Genomic DNA, 20,132 nt, shown 5'->3' with positions numbered 1-20,132 from the left:
GGATCGACCTGGGGTTCTCTGCATTTGGAGTGCAGATCTGTAGCCACTGGACAGCCAGGGAAGTCGCTCTTTGGGATTTTAGATCCCTGTGACATGCCCCAGTGCTCCTGCTTTGATGCAGTTGTGTCGTTATCAGGGAAGATGTGAAAGGTCATATGTTTAGCTCCATTTCTTGACTAGTCATCTATCAACAGATAATTATTTCCTACTTATGGTCTTGCCCAGTGCTTTACTAAGCATGTCAGGGTAATACCAATGAGTATTACAGTCCTTTCCCAAATGGTACTGATAAGCTGACTGGAGAGAGAATTACTTCACATAAAATAAGAACCAGCACTTTTTTCTACTAAATATGTGGGGCCCTTGAGGGCAGGAGCTCTGTTTACATTCATGGTTGAATTCCTGTTTGTAGGTGTTTAAAAAATGGTATATGGAGAAATGGATGGAAGGACAGGTGTTCAGTTCCTGCTGTTAGGGAGTTTACCCAGTATATTTCTCATTTTAACTTCCACAACCAAAGGTTTATGTACTGCTGCTGACATTCCACACCTCTCTGTGCCCCCACCTCCCTTCCTGGGAAAGTGAGACCATAACAGGTTGTCTTGCCCAGCATCTCACAGCTACCAGGTCCTAGGGGCAGGATGAATATACGATAGGATGGTACATGACAGTTCCAAGGAAGAGAAGTTTGTGTTTACTGCCAGTGTCTAGCCCCTGGCTAGAAAGGACATCTCCTTTCCTGCTCAGCCTCCTTGGCCCTCAGCCCTCTGGAGAGATCTTCTCTGTCCAGTAACCTGTCATCCCCTTCTTTCCACGGTGTAGGTTGGCTATCAAGCAGGGAGCAATGGCCAGCCCCTTCCCTCGCAGTACATGAACGATCTGGACAGCGCTCTGGTGCCGGTGATCCATGGAGGGGCCTGCCAGCTCAGTGAGGGCCCCATCGTCATGGAACTCATCTTTTATATTCTGGAAAACATCGCGTAGACAGAGAGGACTTCATTGTTTTCTGTTCAGACCTGTTGCAACAGCAGTCATACCCAAATCATTTGCACTTTAGAACTGGAAAATTAAGCTTTTGTTAACACTATTAATGGAGGGTGGGGTGGGAGTGGGGGTTTGGGGTACAGGGGTGGGAAAGGGTGGTGGAGGGACAGATGTTCCATAATTCTAAGTCTTCTATGCATTGTCCACCAAGAAGATCTGGGCAGCTTCTGTTACTGCACAAGTTATGCTATCCTTGCAGCTAATCCCCTTCTGTTACTGTTTAGACAAGAATTCTGCTCCTCTGTTTTAAGACTTACTTTTGGTCTTGTGCTCAGAAATGCTCAAATGGGTACAGCCATCACCAAGGGTGGGTGGGAGGGCAGAAGGGAAATAAAAAAATGAAGCATCAGTCTTGAACTCTTTATACAGAATTGATGTAAAAAGGACAAGTTTCACACTGATCTTGTCCCAGATACAGCAACCTCACGAAGTCACATTTATTTATTTTTCCCCCTAGATTATTCATGAAGTGAATCAAAGACCCAAAGGATTATCTCTCTTCTATCCAAAGAAGGGTGACTCAGTATAAATGAGGTCACTTGAATAGTAAAGCCGACAGATTATACCCAAGACGTTTGTAGTTATAATACACACTAGAAACATTTTATATATTTTTGGCATCACCACATGGCTGGTTTCCTGACCAGGAATTGAATCCTGTGCCCTGGCAGTGCAAGAGGGGGGCTCTCCACATGGGAGGTGTTTAAAAAAATATTTTATTGAGAAATAATTTAAACTTCCAGGAAAGTGGCAAGTTAAAAAAAAAAAAATTCTATGTATGCTTTGCCCAGATTCACCTGTTACTTACAGATTAATTTGTTGGCTTTATCAGTGTTCCTTTCTCTCCTTTTCTCTCTCCATAAAAAACTGAGGCACTTGAGAAGTACATTGCATACATCAAAGTCCTTCACCCCTAAGTACGTTAATGCTGACTTCCTACAAATAAGGGTATCCTTTCACATCACCACAGGACAGGCTCCACTTCAGGTTGACACTTTAACCCAGCGTCTGTCCAATAATGTCCTTCTAACCCAGCGTCTGTCCAATAATGTCCTTCACTGCGTCCTTCCCACCCAGTGAAGCTTCCAGCCTGTATCAGAAATGGTAAGTTTCTGTCATGACTCACCTTTATTTTTTATGTCATTGATATTTTTGGTGAATATAGGTTCCTCCAACTCATTTAACAGAAAATGCCCCATTTTTAATTTGGTTATTTCCTCAGAATTAGATGAATTATGCGTTCTTGGCCAGAATCCTACTCGTGATGTTGTGTCCTTCTTGGGACATCACATCATGGGTCGCTGAGGTGTATGTCCTTCTGCCCTTCATTGATGATAAATTTTTACCTGGTCAAGGTGTTGTCTGGTTTCTCCACTGGATATTTCCCCTCTTGGAACAAATAACTGGTTTGTGTAGAGATACTCTGATCATGTGGAGATCTTACTCATTGAAATGTCCCCGTAGATTTAGCATTCTGATGTTTCTTGCCTGAATTGATTTTACTATGATGGCTACAAGATTTTTCAATTCCAGCACTTCCTGTTTATCAGTTGCACTTGATTTACCTATAAGCCAACACTCTTCTTTTTATATATCTATTTATGAAAGTTAATGCTGGTAAAGAATCCTCCTACAATGCGGGAGACCTGGGTTTGATCCCTGCGTTGGGAAGATCCCCTGGAGAAGGGAAAAGCTAACCACTCCAGTATTCTGGCCTGGAAGATTCCATGGACTATACAGTCCATGGGGCTGCAGTCAGACGTGACTGAGCAACTCTCACTTCACTTTCACACCCCTGTCGTGTGTGTGTGTGGGGGGCGGTGGCGGAGGGGTAGGGTGTGGCTGGGGGAGAGGGGTGTGGCCGGGGGGAGTGCTGCACTGCATAGCATCTGGGATCTTAGTTCCCCAACCAGGGACTGAAATCGCATCTCCTGCATTGAAGGATGGAGTCTTAACCCCTGGACTGCCAAGAAAGTTCCCAAAGCCCTTTCTTATTTATTCATTTAATTAACTTTCATTACGGACTTGGGATTACTCTTTGAATGGTTCTAATTCATTATTTAGGTGAGCTCCCACATCCTTGTGACATGCTCCTGTTTCTTAACACTTCCTTTTCTGGCCTAACAAGATGCCCCAGCGCCATCTTGTGCTTACCCTGTCCCAGCCTTGGAATCAGCTGGGTGGTTTTTTTTAGTGGAAGTGGTATTAGAAGCCAGGATTTGGTTTTACCTATGACACATGTGATGCATTCTGATCATTTTCTCCTTAATTAAAAATTTTAGTCAGACAAAATAGATTGCACAACCCACAGTTTGAAAAACACTGCTGTAGAGCAGCTCACTTCCTTGTCACTGGCATCTTCTAAAACCCCAGGCCAAGCGGGAGGCTGGGCCCTCTGCAGTGAAAGCACAGCTCCAAGAATCCCCTGGAAGGTAGTGCAGGCCTGGGACAGTGACAGGCTGCTCCCCAGTGGCTGCAGCTAGGCCTAGTACTTGGCAGTTACAGGCTGATGAACTCCCTTTAGGTTAGTAGCTGTTTTCTGAGGCCCAAAGGTATCTCTTGTTTTTGTTTAGTCGCTCAGTTCTGTCCAACTCTCGTGACCCCATGGACTATAGCCCGCCAGACTCCTCTATCCATGGGATTCTCCAGGCAGGAATACTGGAGGAGTGCCATGCCCTCCTCCAGGGGATCTTCCTGATCCAGGAGTTGAACCTGCATTGGACTCTTTACTGCTGAGCCACCGGGGAAGCCCAAGGTTTATCCCTAAAATCCACATTCTACATCTGCCTCTTCATAGGCTTCACTGATGGTGGTTGCAGAGGGCTGGGATTGTAACCTTTCTCATAGCCTGGGAGCTTCCAAAGGAAGAACGGGTGCCCACTGAACACCAGCTTGTGAGGACCAAGCCCTGGGCCGTCACCCTTAAACCTGACAGGCACAGGGTGCACTTGTTAACAGGGGTAGTAGGAACCTGGGGTCCAACATCCAGCTTGGTCTAAACTGGAGCTTCCACAGGAGCTGGCTCTCTTGGTTCAGTCCTATAGGAGTTAGCTTTCTTCCTTCTCAGCTAAACAGACCTTGCAGTTGTACACATTTCTTCCAGATCAGTGCAAACCTTTATATTCTAAGAACAGACTCTGGCCTTGCAGAGCTGGATCCATTCTCAATTGCATAAAATGTCCTTTATATTTAACAAAATCATCTTGTAGAATTGGACATAAGATAGCCAAGGCTAGTTTACTGTTTTCCTTAACTTTTGTGTTTATATACTGTATGCTGTATAGAACTGGAAACATCATGTTTCTAAATAAGGCAGATTCTTCTATAATGTAAACTCAGACTGAGATATAGAGATCCTATAATGAGGAACAGAACTGCCATTCTGGTAATACTACATTTAAAAAAAATCACCAAATTCTCACCAAATGCTAGGCAGTGTAGTTTCTCGTTTTTTTTAAATCAACATGTATCTGAGCACCTACTGGACTCTTGGTCAGTCGCTCAGTCGTGTCTGACTCTGCAAGGCCATGAACTGCAGCATGCCAAGCTCCCCTGTCCTCCAGTATCTCCTGGAATTTGCTCAAATTCATGTCCATTGAGTCACTGTTTAACTATCTGCTCCTTTGTCACCACCTTCTCCTCCTGCCCTCAATCCTTCCCAGCATTGGGGTCTTTTCCAATGTCAGCTCTTCACATCAGGTGGCCAAAGTATTGGAGGTTCAGCATCAGTCCTTCCAGTAAATATTCAAAGTTCATTTCCTTTACGATTGGTCTCTAGGGCTTTAGATAAACTGAACTTTGCCCTGCATAAGTTCCCATCCAGTGTCTTCCCTCATCTACACTGGTTCCTGAATGCTGGTGAGCCCAGAATTTCCAACTAAATTTTCGTCTATCATAACTAGTCATTTTGGGAATAATTTATGCACTTAATGCACTTCAGACAATAAGTCTGCTGAACACTTGTTTCTAGAAAAAGTCTGTGATAGTTGTTTAATAATAATGCTGAAATAATTTTAATAATGACGGTAATGGGATTTGGAGGACTGTAATGTAGCCAGAAGGGAAAAGGAGCATAAGAGGAATGAGAATGTCCATTCTAGAGTTTGGGAAGCTGAGGCTAAGAGAAGGGAAGAATCCATCTGTGATGGAACTGAACCAGGTGGAAGCTTCCTGGTGCTGCCTTCTGCCAGTCTCAGCCCCACAGTTTCATCTTCAAAGCAGCTGCCTTAAGGGGTAAAACAGTGTTTAAAAACTGCCCACAAATATTTGGAAAACAAGCACTCAAAAACTGGGAAGAAACAATGTAGGTTTCAGAATAGAACCGTGAGAAAGGAAAGTAATAAAATGCAAACTAGTTTACCCTTTAATTGTGAGCAAGACTCCCTGATTCTAAGATAAATTCCTTCCATATTGTATTCAGAAGAAAGTATGTCCTATACAATTGAAAAGAAATTTTAAAATTTAAAAATGGTTTGGGTCGTGGTTGGTTCCCAACTGCCCACAAGTCACTAATCTGCACTGCTGAATTGCTGCATTTGGATAAATCTTAGCACAAGATGAGGCTGGGCAGGCTCCTCCCATGCCAGTGACCCCTGCATGCCTGGGCTACAACAAAGGCCTTTTAAGAACCTCAGTCTCTTAAGTCCAGTGGGAGGCTTTGTCCTGCCTCTCTCAGCCTGGAGGTTCTGGTTTTCAAAAAGCAAAGGGCAGTGGAGCAGAATGAAACTGAACAAGTTATGATGGGAAATCTTTGAACCACAGAGAAAAACTTGCTATCCAATTTCTAACAGACGACTGAGTTTAGACATTCCTGGTACTGGTGGGAAACTGCAAGCCTTCTTAGCACTTACAAACCCTGAGGGGGAGACTAGGTTGAGTCAGGAACCTGCTTTGGTTTCCCTCTGCTCTAGGCCACCTTATGAGGGCTGACAGCCCTCCTTTTCATTCTAGATGGCTGCTTGTATGACACACAGATATGACTGCATTTAAGTGTTAAGTCTCACATCTATGGAATTTTTAGTAAGATTAGCTAGACTAGCTTTCTAGCTCTCAGAAGTTATCTGTTGTCCCTGTTGTTACACTATAAGCTCTGCTCTTAAGGGCAGGGAAGTGTGGTCCAGCTGCATCCCAGAAAAAGACACACACACCAAAGCTCAATCCCAAATTTGTGTTTGCAGGACTACAGTCATCAGTAAGTTGAATGTATCTGCTTCATGTAGAGCCTTAAAAATACTATCTTCAGGAATGCTTTGTTAATGTTGCAAAGAAAGGGGGGGAAAGATGGGGTGTTAAAGTTTATTTCTAAGAGATGTAGACTACTGCAGTTTTGAACATTAAATCTACTGCAAATATTGATGTAAATCACTCCATGATCTCCCATCTGTTGACAAAAATAAATCCAAAGAATTTCTTGGGAAGAAATTTAGGGATTTCCCTAGGTGATTAGATGAAGAGGCAAGGCTTCTCCTGCCCTGTCTCTGAAGAGGAAGCCATAGCTGCAGTTTCTGTCAATTAACAAATGTTACTGCCCCTCTGGCTTTTAAAAAGTGACAGGGGTGGGGGCAGGGCGGGGCAGTGACATGGAGGAGCAGGGCTTTTAAGACTTTGGTGGTTATTTTGTGAGAACGTAAATCCCCTACAATGAATTAGACCTAGTTTCTTAAATAAAATCAGTTACATTTCACATATGTATATACATATAAATTTTTTTTCTTTCTTCCTCAGTTAACTGTCTTTCAGTCTCAGGTACATGGACCTAACTCAAGATAACCTTGCTTTCACTTCCCACCACACAGTCCTGAACAAAATTCCACCGAGTGCGTCAGGAAGCAGGGACGCTACGGCAGCAGCTGTCAGATGAGGCACAGGCAGGGCTGGGGGTCACTGCGTTGTGGGCCAGGCGGCTGCTGACCAACTGCAGTCACAGAACCCTGCCCCACCCTATGGGGGAGGGGGGTCCAGATCACACTCGAGCTTTCCCATCCCTTACAGTTTTATCTTTTAAAGGCACGTCTAGAAATGGTGCAACTGAGGGCTGGGGCAAGTTGCAAACAGTTGATTCACAGGGGTTAAGGGGCTGGTTACAAGGCTCCATGGCTGAGCAATGAGGCTGTCCTTTCCCTGCTCGGACAGAGAGGCAGGGGGAAATTCTGGAATCCAGCCTGCTTTGGTAGAGGCCTGGGGAGAGGCCAGCAACAGGAAAGACCAGAGCCGTGGTCAATAAAGCACGTGCTTAACAGGTCTTTGGTGCTTGTGTAGCAGCATCTCCTTTATGTACAAAGACTTCTTTAGCCAGCAAAGCCCAGGGGAAAAAGCTGGAGAAGAGTCGCTGGCCTGACTCCACTCCACCGTTGACCCTCTGTTGCACAAAGCACAGAAGTCTAAACTGCAGTGAGTGTACAAGTAGATTTTCAGAAGGGTTTCCTGACAACAGACCTGGGAGGGTTAACTTCCTTCCCCAGTTCTACTGAAGATCGTGAACCAGCCTGAGCCCACCCCAACAGTTTTGCCTCTTGGTCTTCCTCACAGATGAGAAATTCCTCGGTTTTCTCCTTAGATATGAGTGGAATACCGGAAGGGTTCCCATAGGGCCCAGGCAGAGGTTCTAAGGGCCCAGAGAGCTGCCCACCTCACAGGCCCCTGGGCTCCAGGACCAGCCAATTCTCGGTGACCATCTGCACATCTTGGCCACTCAGAGGCTCCCGCAGCCTCACCTTCACCTCCAGCTTGCCCCCAGTGGGCTTCCTTCCATCCAGGACCTGTGGGGACCGTGGAGAGGGAGATGGTAACTGAGGGGTGGGGCGGGGAGCAGGCAGCTCCCTGTGCTCACAAGGTGAGAGAGGAGCTGAAGCACCCTGCATGTCAACAGAAGAGTCTCCACTGCAGGACAAGCCCAACCTCCTGCTGTTTGGGTTCAGTGGTTTTAGGTAAGTCTCAGAAAATACATCAATCCAAATAAGCACCAGTGCTCTGACGTGGAGGTGAGAAATCTAGAGCTGTGTTATTCAGTTTGCCCCAGAGTCCCCTGGCAACTCCTAGAAGAAATGCTCTGGCTTTAAGGCACAGCCTGAGAGCCACTGAGCCCAAACCCTCGGTTCACAGATGGCATGAGGGATACAGCCACACGGTCCACTGTGCAACAAGGTCAGGACATGCCTGCCTTTTCACCCACCGTGCTGCTTCGTCCTGTGCAGGAGAAGAGGCAGCTGGAGAAAGCAGTGCTACAGGCTCTAAAGTCTGACCAACCTCACTGGGGCTGATGCAAAGCAGGCCCCACTTAAGAACAACTCTCCCAAGCAGGCAGAGGCAATGCAGCAGGAAAAGCCTCAGCCTATGAAGGCACCAGCCAAGGTCTGGGCCCAGCTCTGCCAGAGACCCTTCTCTGTGGATCTCAGTTGCTATCGTCAGGGGCATATCCCTGTGAAATTCCGTGAGTTCAGGGCAGCTAAAGGAGTTGTCTGGGGGTGATTCCTAAGCACACTAGCTGCGTTCTGGTAGGTCCCTCCTTGGAACTACCTCATCAACTTTATGTCCAGAGTTTGTTCTACTTCATCATGTTGCCACAACTGCCTCAACCAAAACCTGCTCCCAGACACCTAGGAATTTGTGTGCGCCACACTGACAGCCATGACCAGGCCCCTCAAGGGAACATGAAGAGCTCGGAGTGTTGTGAAAAGAATCTAGCTACTTCCTTTCTGACACAATGAAATTTTCTCAGACCCTCTGTATTTCATCATTTGTGAAATGGGAATAGCACATACTCTACAGAACACTTACGGATATTTTTACAGGCACCAAAAGACCTACAACAGGGACTGATATTCAGAGAATGCTGGCCCTTTTCTGGCCAAGTCCTCCAGTTTGCCCACCTTACCTCCACAATCTCTCTGATCTCACACTCATTCTCCAGCCGCTCCAGTTTCAGCTGGGCTGTGCCAACCAGCTTGTCACTTCTGAAGAAGGATCTGGAAAGCCAAGAGTCAGCAGAGGACTGGACTGGGCAAGGACAGCAGAAATGAGCTGGCTAAAACCAGCACAAGAAAACTGGAGCAGGGGCTGCGGCAGCGGCAGAAGCCAATCCCTCCTCCCAGCCCCTTGGCAGTGTGAGCAATGGGCCCTCACCCTTTGTGGAAGATTTCAAACTTGATTCCTTTGTTTTGAATCACTCTCCTGAAGCCCCGGTGGTTTCGGTTGATATTTAGTTTGAAGAGTTGATCAAATTCTGCAAGAGGGGGAGAAGGAGGAGGGACTTGGCTCTCAGGAATCTCCTGACCACGTGGAAACTGGCCCACTTGCCTCCACTCCGTCTTTCTGCCTGCAATTCAGAGTCACTGCCACCAGAGGGAGGTAGAGCATCCCAATCCTGGCTTTGAAATTCACCTGGACAGTTCTTGTTAGACGCAGATCATATCAAAATGGGAGTCAGGATTCTTGGACTCAAGTCCCATTTCCACCACCATTTTGCTTTAAGGCCCTAGGCAAATCCCTTTACCTCTCTGAGCTTCAGCTTCCCCAACTACATTCGAGAAGTAGTAGTAATACCTGCCTTCATCTCCCAAGGTAAGTAGACCAAGTAAGATAACAGATCTGAAAGTACTCTGGAAACACAAGTGCTGCACACGTGTATCAGAGGGGGAGGGGGAGGAGGAAGCAGCCCTCATGTAGGTCCTCACCTGGAGAGTTTGTGTTTTTCACCACAGCTGTTTTGTTTTTTTGAGCCTGGTCCTAAAGCAGTGAGGAGAGAGAAGTCAAGACAGCTTGAAAAAAACAGAGATACAGGCCCAGGAGCTCTGGTCTACATCAGTGCTGAGGGAAGGGACCCCTAAAGGGAGTGAGACCAAGGGATGGGGAGAAAAAGAGCCCAGGGCCTTGGAAGGGAAGATGGAGCTCACAGGACCCTCCTGCTATCAGAACCTCACCGAATTAGGGTAGTGGAACTCAAACCGCACAAAAGCATCCAAGTCGTCAGGGGTCACCCCTAGGAAGGAGGAGGATGTCAGGGTCACAGGGAGTAGCCAGGAGCCCCAGCACTTGACGCAGAGGAAGAGCCAGTGCCTCCTCCTGGCCAGGGCTGGAGTGTCTGGACACGAGAGTAGGGGTGGCCCCAGGGCTACCTGGAGGGGCTGGGAGGTTCATTCCCCGGACAACAATCAGATGCATTTCTGTGCTGTTGAGTTCTGCAAAGATCCTAGAGCCGGGAAGCAAGGAGAGCAAAGTGAAGGAGAGCAATGGGAAAAGGTTACCTCTTCCAATGCCTGCCTATCCAGCTGGGTGGTGGCCAAGAGGAGAGTGGGCCCAGGGAGGCAAAACCTGTCTGAGTCTGAGCAGCAGAGCTGGAGTGAAGGCCTCGGTCTGAGACTCTAGTACAGGGCTCCTAACCCAGTGACCACACAGCTCCAAGCCCCTCCTCACAAGCAGGCACCCCGTCCTGCCCCTCCCCAGCCCCAGGGCCTACGTCAGGGCCAAGCCTGAACAGCCTCACTCAAGGGGCCTAAGTCTCCACCCCTGGCTCTCAGCCTCTTGCCCAGTCCCGCATGGAGCCACGGTCTCCCTCAGGCTTTGGCACCTCACAGTCTGGAATGTCTTCAGCTCAAAGTGGTGGCTGGGAGGGTCCAGGCCTTGAGCCTGGGCCAGCTGCAGGATCTCAAGCTGCTGCTTGCGGTCTTGAGCAAGCTTCTCAAACCTGACAGGAAAAGGTGTACACATCAGCATTTCCTGCTTCCTACCCCACAAGCTCTGGCCCCAGCCCTGCACTTACCGGGTGGTCTCAGCCACGTTGCCCTGGTGCATGAACTGCTTGGAGAACAGCAGACACTTCTGGAAATGGGGGGTGCAGAGTGACTCCGTGGTCCAGAACAGGACCCAACTAAGCTGGCCTTCAAGGCCTGCCCTCTGAAAGCTCCAACCTTCTGTAGCCTCCCTCTCTCCTTCTCCAACATAATAACCCAAGGTCACTGTTCCCAAGTCCCACTGCACTAAGTTTTTGCTGTTTCCTCTATTGGGGATACCCATTCCCCCAAATTTCCTTAGCAAATTCCTCTTCTTCCTCATCACTTTAGCAACCAGACTTGCAGGCAACATTCAGATAGATACACCGAAATATACAAATGCTCCTCAAACACGTCTTTCTCCCATTTTCAAGGTAATTCCCCCTCCACTCTGTTGTTTGAAATTCATAGCCCTGCAAGAGGGGTATTAATCATCCTATTGTACAGATAAGGAAAACGTGGTTTAGAGAAGAGAAATTCCTTACCCAAGATCTCACAGCCAGTAAACTGAAGAGCTAGAATCTGAACCCTATCTTGCCTTTCGCCAAGGGGAGGCTATGGGCACTGGAACGGGAGGACTGACCTCATGTTGCTCCAGAAGCATTTTTTGTAGCTGAGCATACACCTCCTCAGCCTTCTGAGAGAGTCGCAGGTCCTCATGGTGGATCAGGATGAAGTCACCCTCCTCATCCGTTAAGGGTGAAGGTACCTGTCCAGGTCACAAGGCCCCTCAGGGGCCCTCGAGAGTCAAATTACTCCTCTACTGAGCCAAACAGACCAGAAATCTAAACAATGTTTCTCCAGCTTCCAGTAGCCCCAAGAGATGGGAATTCATTGCCTGCCAGCCTACCCCAGCACACTGCTCTGTTTTCCACTGGCCTTGCCCGGCCTGGTCACCTCTCACCACAGGCACGCCCCCGGGGCTCTCTTGGAGTCATGGGACAGGCAGACACATAAGCAAAAACGTTCTCAGCTGTTACCACGTCCTATTCAAGTACCCTCTCCTTCAAGCAACCTTGTTCATAGTCCTGCTCATCAAGACTGCCACCCACCTCGCTGCCCAAGAAGTCCTGCTGCTTAACCAGGCGACACTCACCTTGGAGAGGTCCACAGGGCGGCCAGCTCGCACCTGGGTGATCTGAGCCTCGAGGGCTTTGGCCACCCGCAGATGGGCTTTGGCCTGCTCCAGGTCCCGGCCACGCTTGGCCTGCAGGGCTGCCCGCTGGTACTGCAGTTTCCGTGCCTCCAGCAGGGCCAGCTGCTCTCGTGCTAGAGGGAGGGGACACAGGTGAGAGCCACACTGCCTCTCACCACAGCCTTCCCTCCTCCATCCCTCTTCTCCCCAACTCACCAGATGGACTCAGCGCCTCCTTAGAACTCGAGGTCTTGGGCTCAGGCAGGGGCCGCGATGAAGGGACGAGAGGCTGTGCTGGCTTCTTGGCCACTGGGGCCTGGGCTGGGGGCTCATCCTGCAGGTGCCCAGGAGGCTGTCACACGGGTTCTGTTCCCCACCCTGGCCATGGCAGCTCCCTGACTCAGGGTCTCTTCACAACACTGTACTGCTCACTGTGTGGCCTGAGATGAATGGCTTTCCCTCATGGACCCTAGAGAATCTCAGAACCAGAAGTCTCAAAAGTTCTCTGCGATAACCTCCCAGCGTGAGAGAGTAGGGGAAAAGGGATCGAACTGGGCTCTGAAGTCAGAAAGACCCTGGTCTGATTCCAGCCCTGTTAATTCCTAGCTGGGTGCCCTAGCCCAGGTTTTTATCTCTATGAATAAAAGCAAAAATGTCTACCTTGCTGGGCTTGTTAGTATGGACACCAATGTCTGGGTTTACCCCTCATCGGCTGTTTCCCCCACCAGTCCCTGGAGTCATGGGCCCTCAGCCAAACCTTGTCATCCTCCTCCTCTTCCTCTACTGGGGCTGTATCCTCTGAGGAGGCCAGTTTCCGGGCAGCTGCTAAAGTAGCTGCCATCATATCCTCCTCAGTAGCCACGGTGGGCTCCAAGCCAGGTATAGGGGGGAATCCTGCACGAGAGAGACACTGGGAAAGGGTTCAGGGAGCCTTGAGGATGCATCAGGCTGCTTTGGGTCCTACTGGGGTATTCCTGGCCATGGCTGGGATGGGTAGTTCCCCCAGGGTGGAGGCTGATGTGTGAGAAATCATTTCTCCCTCTCCTCTATCCTGCTCAGGGACCTCATGAGCCCCCAGGCCAAACCCCACTCACCTGGAGGAACAGGTAACTCAGCAAAGTCAACTTTCCGTCCTGCCCGGTGGGCTCGAATGGCATCTTGATATTGCTGCAAGAGAGGGAGGGAGGGACCTGTGGTGGGCAGCAGTCACAGGCTCTACTCAAGCAGAGGCAGGAAGAGGAAGACGAAGACAGCAGCCCCAGGAGGAAGGAGAGCCCCTGAGACGGCAAGAGCTCCAGAGACACACAGACAAGATGAAGACTCAAAGACCAGGGAGCAGACGGACAGCAGCTGGTCAAGGAGGCAGGCTGCAGCCCACCTTGGCAATGCGCTCGTGCATCCGGGCCTTGCGCTCATCCCCACTGCCCCGAGCTTGGGTGCCTGCCTCGCGGTACTTGTTCAGCCTCTGCTGCAGGGCATCCAGCACTGTCTGTGGCTCAGCAGGGGCCACTTGAAAGGAGAAAGGAGACAGTATTAGCTCTGCCTGCCTCCCTCCAGGTCCCCACTCCAGTGTCCCCAGGCCTACCGGGGGCTGCTGGGATGTCAGAGGCCATCACTGGGTGCATTCGCTCCACGGCCGGGGGTGTATCTGAGGGCGCTGTTGGGGCTTGGGAAGCCTGTGGACGGGGCTTCAGGTCTGGGGAATCCAGAGCACAGGTGTAGGTATGGGTAGGGATGCTTGGCCAGCCCCAGCCCTAGCCTGGGCAGGCTGCCCCCGCCCCAACCCTGATACTGACCCTCTGGTGATGGGGGCATGGCACTCAGGTCCACAGGCTGCCCCTTCTCCAGGGCCTCCAGGACAGCAGCAAATCTCTGCGGTAGGAACACGGTGGGAACATAAGCCAGGGAACCCCAAGGATCTGGGCTGAAAAGCCCCCCCAGACCAGTCTCACTGAAGCTTGGTCGGGTCACCGCTCACATCTGTGAAATGAGGGGCTGGACACAGGGCCTCTGGACCAGATGCCATACCTTCCCAACCCTCATGAGCTCTCGGGCACGGTCTAGGTCTCCAGCCCGCTTGGCATTCAGAGCAGCCACTTTGTACTCTCTCTGTCGGGCCAACAGCAGGGCCCGTGGGTCTGGGTCTGAGTCGGGTGGGGCAGAAATACCAGGGCTGCCCAAGAGGCTTGTCTCAGGCTGGGAGGGCTTGTCTATGGAGAAACAAAAGAAAATATCAAGGTCAAAGGAGGTTTCCAGTGCCTCCGGGTCTGGCTAGCCCGAGAACGTCTTAGGGAAGTTGTGGCTGATGGCCACGGACAACGGAGGATGGGGAGGCAGGCCACAGACCCTGACCCTGGGAACTAGGCCAGGATCTGACTGTCTCCAGATACCTGGCTCCACGGAGGGGGCAGCTGGGGCTTCTGCTTCAGGGCTCCTGTCGCTTGTTTCCTGGGGGGCCAGAGGCCTTCTGCCCAAGGCCACTGGAGGCGGGATCTCACCCTCACTGATCTTTTTGCCTTTCCTCACAGCAGCCAGCTGGGACTCCAGTGTCTGAGAGAGAAAAGAACCAGAAACCTAGCCAGCCACCACGGACTGCAGCCTGCTCAGATAGGCCAGGGGTCCTTCACCTCCACATTCCGGTGGAGCGGCTTCCCCTCCGCTGGACCAAGCTCCCCTGGTGCTTCACCCTTCACTGCCCCCAGCCTCACTCCTCCCAGCACTGGTGCCCAGCTGAGCCCAACGCACCTTCAGGCCACGCTCACAGCGCCTGGCTTTGGCCGCTTCACCTGCCTCCTGAGCACTGGCCGCAGCCTCCTGGTAGTTGCGGATCCGATCCTCCAGCAGGGCCTGCAGCCCCTGGGGCCCTCCAGCCTGTGGATACTTCAGTTCAGGGCCTGGCCACTCCAGGGCCAGCTAGGCCCCTGCCACTCCCTCCTTGCAAGGAAGCTGCCCCAGAACACGAAGCGCCTGGATTCAAGGAGAAGGAGGGCCTAAAAGCCTCAAGGTGGGAGACAAAGACTCAATGGAGAGGCCAGAGGCCATGTCAGAGGCAGACACAGAGGTCCAGACAATCTGTGGAGGCCGGGAAATGGCTGCAGGGGGCGGATAGCAGAACAGAGAGGCCTTTGAGGCCGGCAGCCGCCAAGGAGTTTCTTGTGCTCAGTCTCGGCTCGGGGCAGCTGCTGGAGGAGGGCTCTGCAAAGGGTTATTACCGCAGCGTCCGTAGACAAGCTGTGCTCCATGTGTGCTCTACAGGGGCATGTAGGCACAGAGGACACAGCCAAAGGCACACTGGAGACCTCTGGAACCTACCTGAGCTGCTGGGACTGGAGCTGTCAAGAGAGCTGCTTGCACCGGAGGTTCGTTTTCCTGTTCTTTCTCCTCAGGGCCACCCAGGCTGGCTGTCTCATCACCATCCAGGGCCCCAGCCTCCTCATCTGTACCCAGGACCTCCTGCAGCTCCGTCTGGGGAGACACAGATCCCAAGAGTTGGGAGCCTCACGATCATACCCATGACAGGACCTGAGAATAAAGGACTCTCTCCTCCAACTGTATTTCCCAGCATCACTCACTGTGCCTGAAAGTCCCCTTTACCAGAACACTCCTACACCCTTCCAATCTGATCAAGGACAGCCCCCCAAACAGTGAAGCCTCCAGATCTGAGAATCCCCAAGTACAGAGCTCAAATGTCAGGAGACGTCTCACACCGTATAGTCAAGACAAGGGTCCAGGAAAGGCAAGGCACTCGCTCAACATCAGCACACAGAGGGACAAACCCAGGCCTCCTCCACAGCTTGACCACAGAGCCCTCAACACCAGCCTGGCAGACGCACCAGCAAGTCTGCATCGTCCTCCAGCCCTTCCTCCTCTTCCTCTTCTTCCACATCCCGCATGCAGTCTGCTGCCAACTTCTCGATGTGGGCCATAGGCAGGGGGGCTGGGGGAAGAGGGTCACAGAGGGTCAGAGCAACACAGAAAAGGTTCCCGAGGAGTAGAGGATGGTCTCCAATCCACTGCACTGGCAGATACACCCAGGCAGCTTCCTTCCACAGCCAGAGTCCCACCTCTGCAGGGAAACTTTTCCAGGCCCTCCAACAGGCATCAGGCTACTGCCTTCTCAGCCCTTTTATTGTGGCAGTTATTCACAAACATAGCCATCCATTCCCCCTAGCCACATCTTTCATATATGAAGATTTTTAACATCTGAGCTTCCCAATGATTCCACAAAATAGGTAATACTAGGAATTCCCTGGTAATCCAGTGGTTAGAACTCTGCACTTTCACGTCTGAGAATCCAGCCAGGGAACTAAGATCGGGTAAGCCGCGCAGCACAGGTACCACTCCCCACGCCCCAAAAGTAATATTATCCTCATTTTATATATGAGTAAACTGAGAACTTTATTAATTTTCCTAACATTGCAATCTCGGTAAACAGCAGAGTCAAGATTCAAACACAGGCTCATCAAACCCAAAGCAGGTTTGTGCTGAGAAAGAAGGGATGGCCACGGTTCTCCCAGACCAGTCGGTCCCTTCAGGGTCCTCCTTGCTCTCAGCTCAGGGACATGTGGGAGGGGAGATGGCTTTCTCTGAGGGCTCCTGGTTCCCTCTGGCCTCCCCCACAAGGCTTCAGGTCTCTGTCCTCTTCAAGCTGGGCAGGAAGATACCACTTATTCGTTCATTTGATACAATTTCTGTGCACTCATTGTGTGACCAATTCAGTCTGTGCTGAGTCCCTAGCCTACACCAGGCCCAGAGACTCTGACTGTCCAAAGGGAGAGGGTGCACCAGGAAGGAGTGCGCTCCCCCCACACAACACACAGGCAAGTGAGCAGAGCAAGACGGCCTCTCAGAGGGAATGCTGCAGAAGCGACAGGAACACCAGAAGGGCCAGGTGATCTGGCCGGCTCCCCGCAGCTGTGAGGAAAGGCCCGTCCAACCACCTGCCTGAGCCACCTGGTCCCAGCACCAACTGTGGCAAACTCACCCTGCCCCTTGGGTGCTGGTTTCCTGCCCGTGGTCCCTGCTTCCCCAGTGAGAGCCAGCAACTCTGCCTCCAGGTCCCCGTCGTCTTCAGCCTCCTCCACCCCCAGCAGCACGTCCTCAGGGCTGAACTCCACAAAGAGTCCAAGCTGAGAGCAGAGAAGGTTTCTAAGAACCATACAAGGAGGAGAGGGTGGAGCCCAGCCCGAGTCAATCCGCAAGAGCTAAGCGGCTCCCTGTGGGGTCTAACTTGCAGAAAGGGAAACTAAGGCCTGAAACTTTACTCCTTGGGACACTTATCTCCCTGGTGACTCTACAAAGGACCCAGTAAGATCCCACTGCCATTACTAACAATAACAGCACCAGCTGCCAGGCAGGGTACCTGGCAGCCTACGTGACTATCTTAGTTAATTTTCAAAATCCTGAGGTAGATCCTATTTCCTTTTAAATTGTGGTAAAACACATGTAACATGAAAATTACCATCTTAACCATTTTTAAGTGTAGAGTTCAATGACATTAAATACATTCACACTGTTGCATAACTATTATCACAATCTTGCAAAACTGAAACTACACCCATTAAACAACTCCCCATTTCTCCTCCTCCCACCCTCAGGGTAACCACTACTCTACTCTGTCTTTATGACCTTTAGGTCCTACCTAAAGTGGGTCCTATTTTTATCTCCATGTTCAGATGAAACTGAGACAGCCCTGTAAGTGTGGCAGGGCTAGAATTTAAAATAAGGTCTTAGGGGATTTCCCTGGCCATTCAATGATTAAGACTCCGTGCTTCTACTTCAAGGGGAGTAGGTGTGATCCCTGGTCAGGAAACTATAAGATCTCACATGCCACAAGGTGCAGCTAAAATTTTTTAAATAAAATAAACGAGGTCTTGTGACTTGAGTCTATGCCCTTTATCCTACCACCACCCTTACCTGCCTCTTTTAAGGTAGTAACAATAGGCTAAGAAGTCTCAAATTTGGGCCCAAAAGAAATAAAGAGAGAAAGTGAGCAGGCAGATCCAATGAGAACACCCTAAATTTTGGTGGTTCCTGAACTCTCTGGCTCGTTCACATGGAGATGGTCATTGCAGGAGGAAGCCTGGGTTGAAACACAAGAGAGTTCAGGCCTTAGCTTCCACATGTGTGTGGCAGGGGCTGGTCCAGAGGGTCTCCATGGCTTCTGCCAGCTTATGGAGGCATGGCTGAAAGTCGCTAGACTTAACAAGGAAACCACACAGGACCCAGTTTGCCCAAATTGTAAGAGACCCTTACCCTCAGATTGACTCAGAAGTGAAGGTGAAGGAGGCTATATCCATACCTGCTTGGCAGCTGCCACACCCTGGCCACTGGCCTGAGGGCCCTTCCGAGGTCTTGGCCCTGGCATCTTGGCAGCCTGGATACCTGTCTAGTGGGGAGTGGAAGAAATTCAGACTGGAGCAGCTTACAAGCCCCACCCCTAACAGGTGTGGTTAGTAAACTCCCAACTCAGACAAAGAAGGCAATGCTTAATATGCTTAACATCCAAGGCTGAAATACCTAAGCTGGAAGCAAAGCACTGAAGCAAGCAACAGAGAAGTTGGAAGGGAGGGGACCACCTATTAATACCGTTAAGAGCGGAGAGTGGACACAATCAAAAGTCACTGAACTGATTTAATCTGGATTAAACCCAAGAGGTTGAGTGGTGAGTGGCCTAAGAAGGCAGATCAGGGAAGTTAACTCCAGGTACAGGGAGGGTGTAAGGCTTGGCAGGATTCAGAAAGGCTCTAAAACTGTGCTCTTAAGCATGGTTGCCCTATGTGGCTGCTGATGTTTAAATTTAATCAAGTTAAAGTTTCTGTCCCTCAGTTAGTGGCTACCATGGGCCAGCACAAATAATGAACATTTCCATCACTGCGCCAAGTTCTATTGGACAAGTTCTGCTCTAGAGAAATCTGACTCGGTATTCAGATTCTCTCCAAGATCTCACAACCATTCACTGGACCTACTATGTATGAGACCTTGTGCTAGGCACCCGGAGGGCAGGAGTGGATGTGACATGCCCTCAGCTCTCAAAGAACATTCACAAGGTGGAGAGCCCCTCACCACTGGACAAAACCCAAACAGGGATGTGCCAGGCGCCTCGGCTGCCCAGGGCCGGCCCTTATCCAGCAGAGAGAGAAAAGGCTTCTTGGAGAAGGTGATGCCTGTGCTGAGTCACGAACATGTTGAGGGGGAGGAAGAGGAATAGGATTCCAAACATAGGGAACAACCTGATAATGGTTCTGAGGTGACAACAGCTTGACTCGCACAGGGAAACTAAGCTGGGATTAGCGCGGCATACAGTGTGAGACAAGCGACGCTGCAAATGTCAGCAAGGGGCAAAGGAGAAAAACTCTGAAGCCTGAAGCAGTTTGGGCACGGTTCTGAAGGCAAAGGACGTGAGGGGATGAGATCGGCGATTCAGAAACATGCCCCGTGGCTGCAGAAAAGAAGGAAGGAGGGAAGGAGGGAGAACGCAGGCTGGAAGCCGTCTCGACACCGAGCATCGTGAATCGGTCCCGGCGAAAAGGGGAGAGGCTGACGGACCGTGGGGTCGGTGTTGGGGAGAGAGAGAAGTGGACCGATTCCAGAGTTAGAGGGGTACAACCAGCAGGACTCGGAGATTAACTGGCTGTGCGCGCACGGAGGAGGCGCTCAGAGCGACTCCAAGGCGTCAGATTTCAGTGACTTGGGTGTACGGCGGGTGGTCAACTGAGAAGGGGACACGAAGTGAGTGGGTCGGCGAGACTCGTCAAGTCTGCGGCTCCGAGGGCACCCGACTGGGAGCAGCGGTGCTGGACCCAGACGCAGGCTCTGGAGAGAGGAGGGCAGGGAGTGCGCAGGGGAGGCGAAGCCGGGGGACCCCACTCCCGCGGCAGGACGCGCCGCCCTGCCCAGCCCTGCCCGGCCGCCTCCATCTCCCCCGCCGTCCCCTCCTCTTCCCTGGCCAGAGGGCGGGTTCGCGGCATACCTCGCGGCGGATCCGAAACCGACCCGGGCCTTCTCCCGCCCGGTACCGCCCAGGCCTCCCGCGGCCCCTGGGCCGCCGAGGCAGCCGTGACAGGAAGCGCCCCGGCGGGAGACGCCTCGCGCTCTAACACGTGACTCCACGGCCGGTGCGGCGCGTATCACGCATGCGCAAGGCGAAGCGGGCGTGGCGCCCCAACAGGTGACTCCAAGGGTGG

General features: G+C 51.1%; 2 protein-coding genes across 3 annotated transcripts in view; one reads left to right on the top strand and one right to left on the bottom strand.

Annotated features, from left to right (window-relative positions):
- ZFYVE9 (zinc finger FYVE-type containing 9) overlaps positions 1-1,080 on the top strand; it is a 103,419-nt gene extending 102,339 nt beyond the window's left edge. For both annotated transcript variants that reach the window (XM_068963563.1, XM_068963562.1), the window contains one exon: positions 823-1,080. In XM_068963563.1, coding sequence (XP_068819664.1) covers positions 823-984 — 162 coding nt within the window. In that variant the 3' untranslated portion in view covers positions 985-1,080. The remainder of the gene's footprint in view (positions 1-822) is intronic.
- Positions 1,081-5,244: 4,164 nt separating this feature from the next.
- Positions 5,245-19,999, bottom strand: CC2D1B (coiled-coil and C2 domain containing 1B). Its single transcript, XM_068963564.1, has 24 exons — positions 19,919-19,999; positions 18,248-18,334; positions 16,931-17,075; positions 15,780-15,883; positions 15,259-15,411; positions 14,692-14,817; positions 14,337-14,496; positions 13,975-14,156; positions 13,743-13,818; positions 13,532-13,642; positions 13,325-13,455; positions 13,041-13,113; positions 12,712-12,840; positions 12,163-12,300; positions 11,908-12,080; positions 11,395-11,520; positions 10,802-10,860; positions 10,610-10,726; positions 10,158-10,231; positions 9,963-10,021; positions 9,717-9,768; positions 9,166-9,265; positions 8,918-9,008; positions 5,245-7,802 (listed from the first exon to the last, which is right to left on the bottom strand). The coding sequence occupies exons 2-24, from the start codon at positions 18,311-18,313 to the stop codon at positions 7,674-7,676; spliced, it is 2,574 nt and encodes an 857-aa protein (XP_068819665.1). The 5' UTR covers positions 18,314-18,334; positions 19,919-19,999; the 3' UTR covers positions 5,245-7,673.
- Positions 20,000-20,132: the final 133 nt, after the last annotated feature.

This window comes from Capricornis sumatraensis, chromosome 2, assembly GCF_032405125.1.
Source record: "Capricornis sumatraensis isolate serow.1 chromosome 2, serow.2, whole genome shotgun sequence".
NCBI classification, from domain to species: domain Eukaryota; kingdom Metazoa; phylum Chordata; class Mammalia; order Artiodactyla; family Bovidae; genus Capricornis; species Capricornis sumatraensis.
Note: the sequence above shows the minus strand (reverse complement) of the source record. Positions and strands in the feature narration are given on the sequence as shown.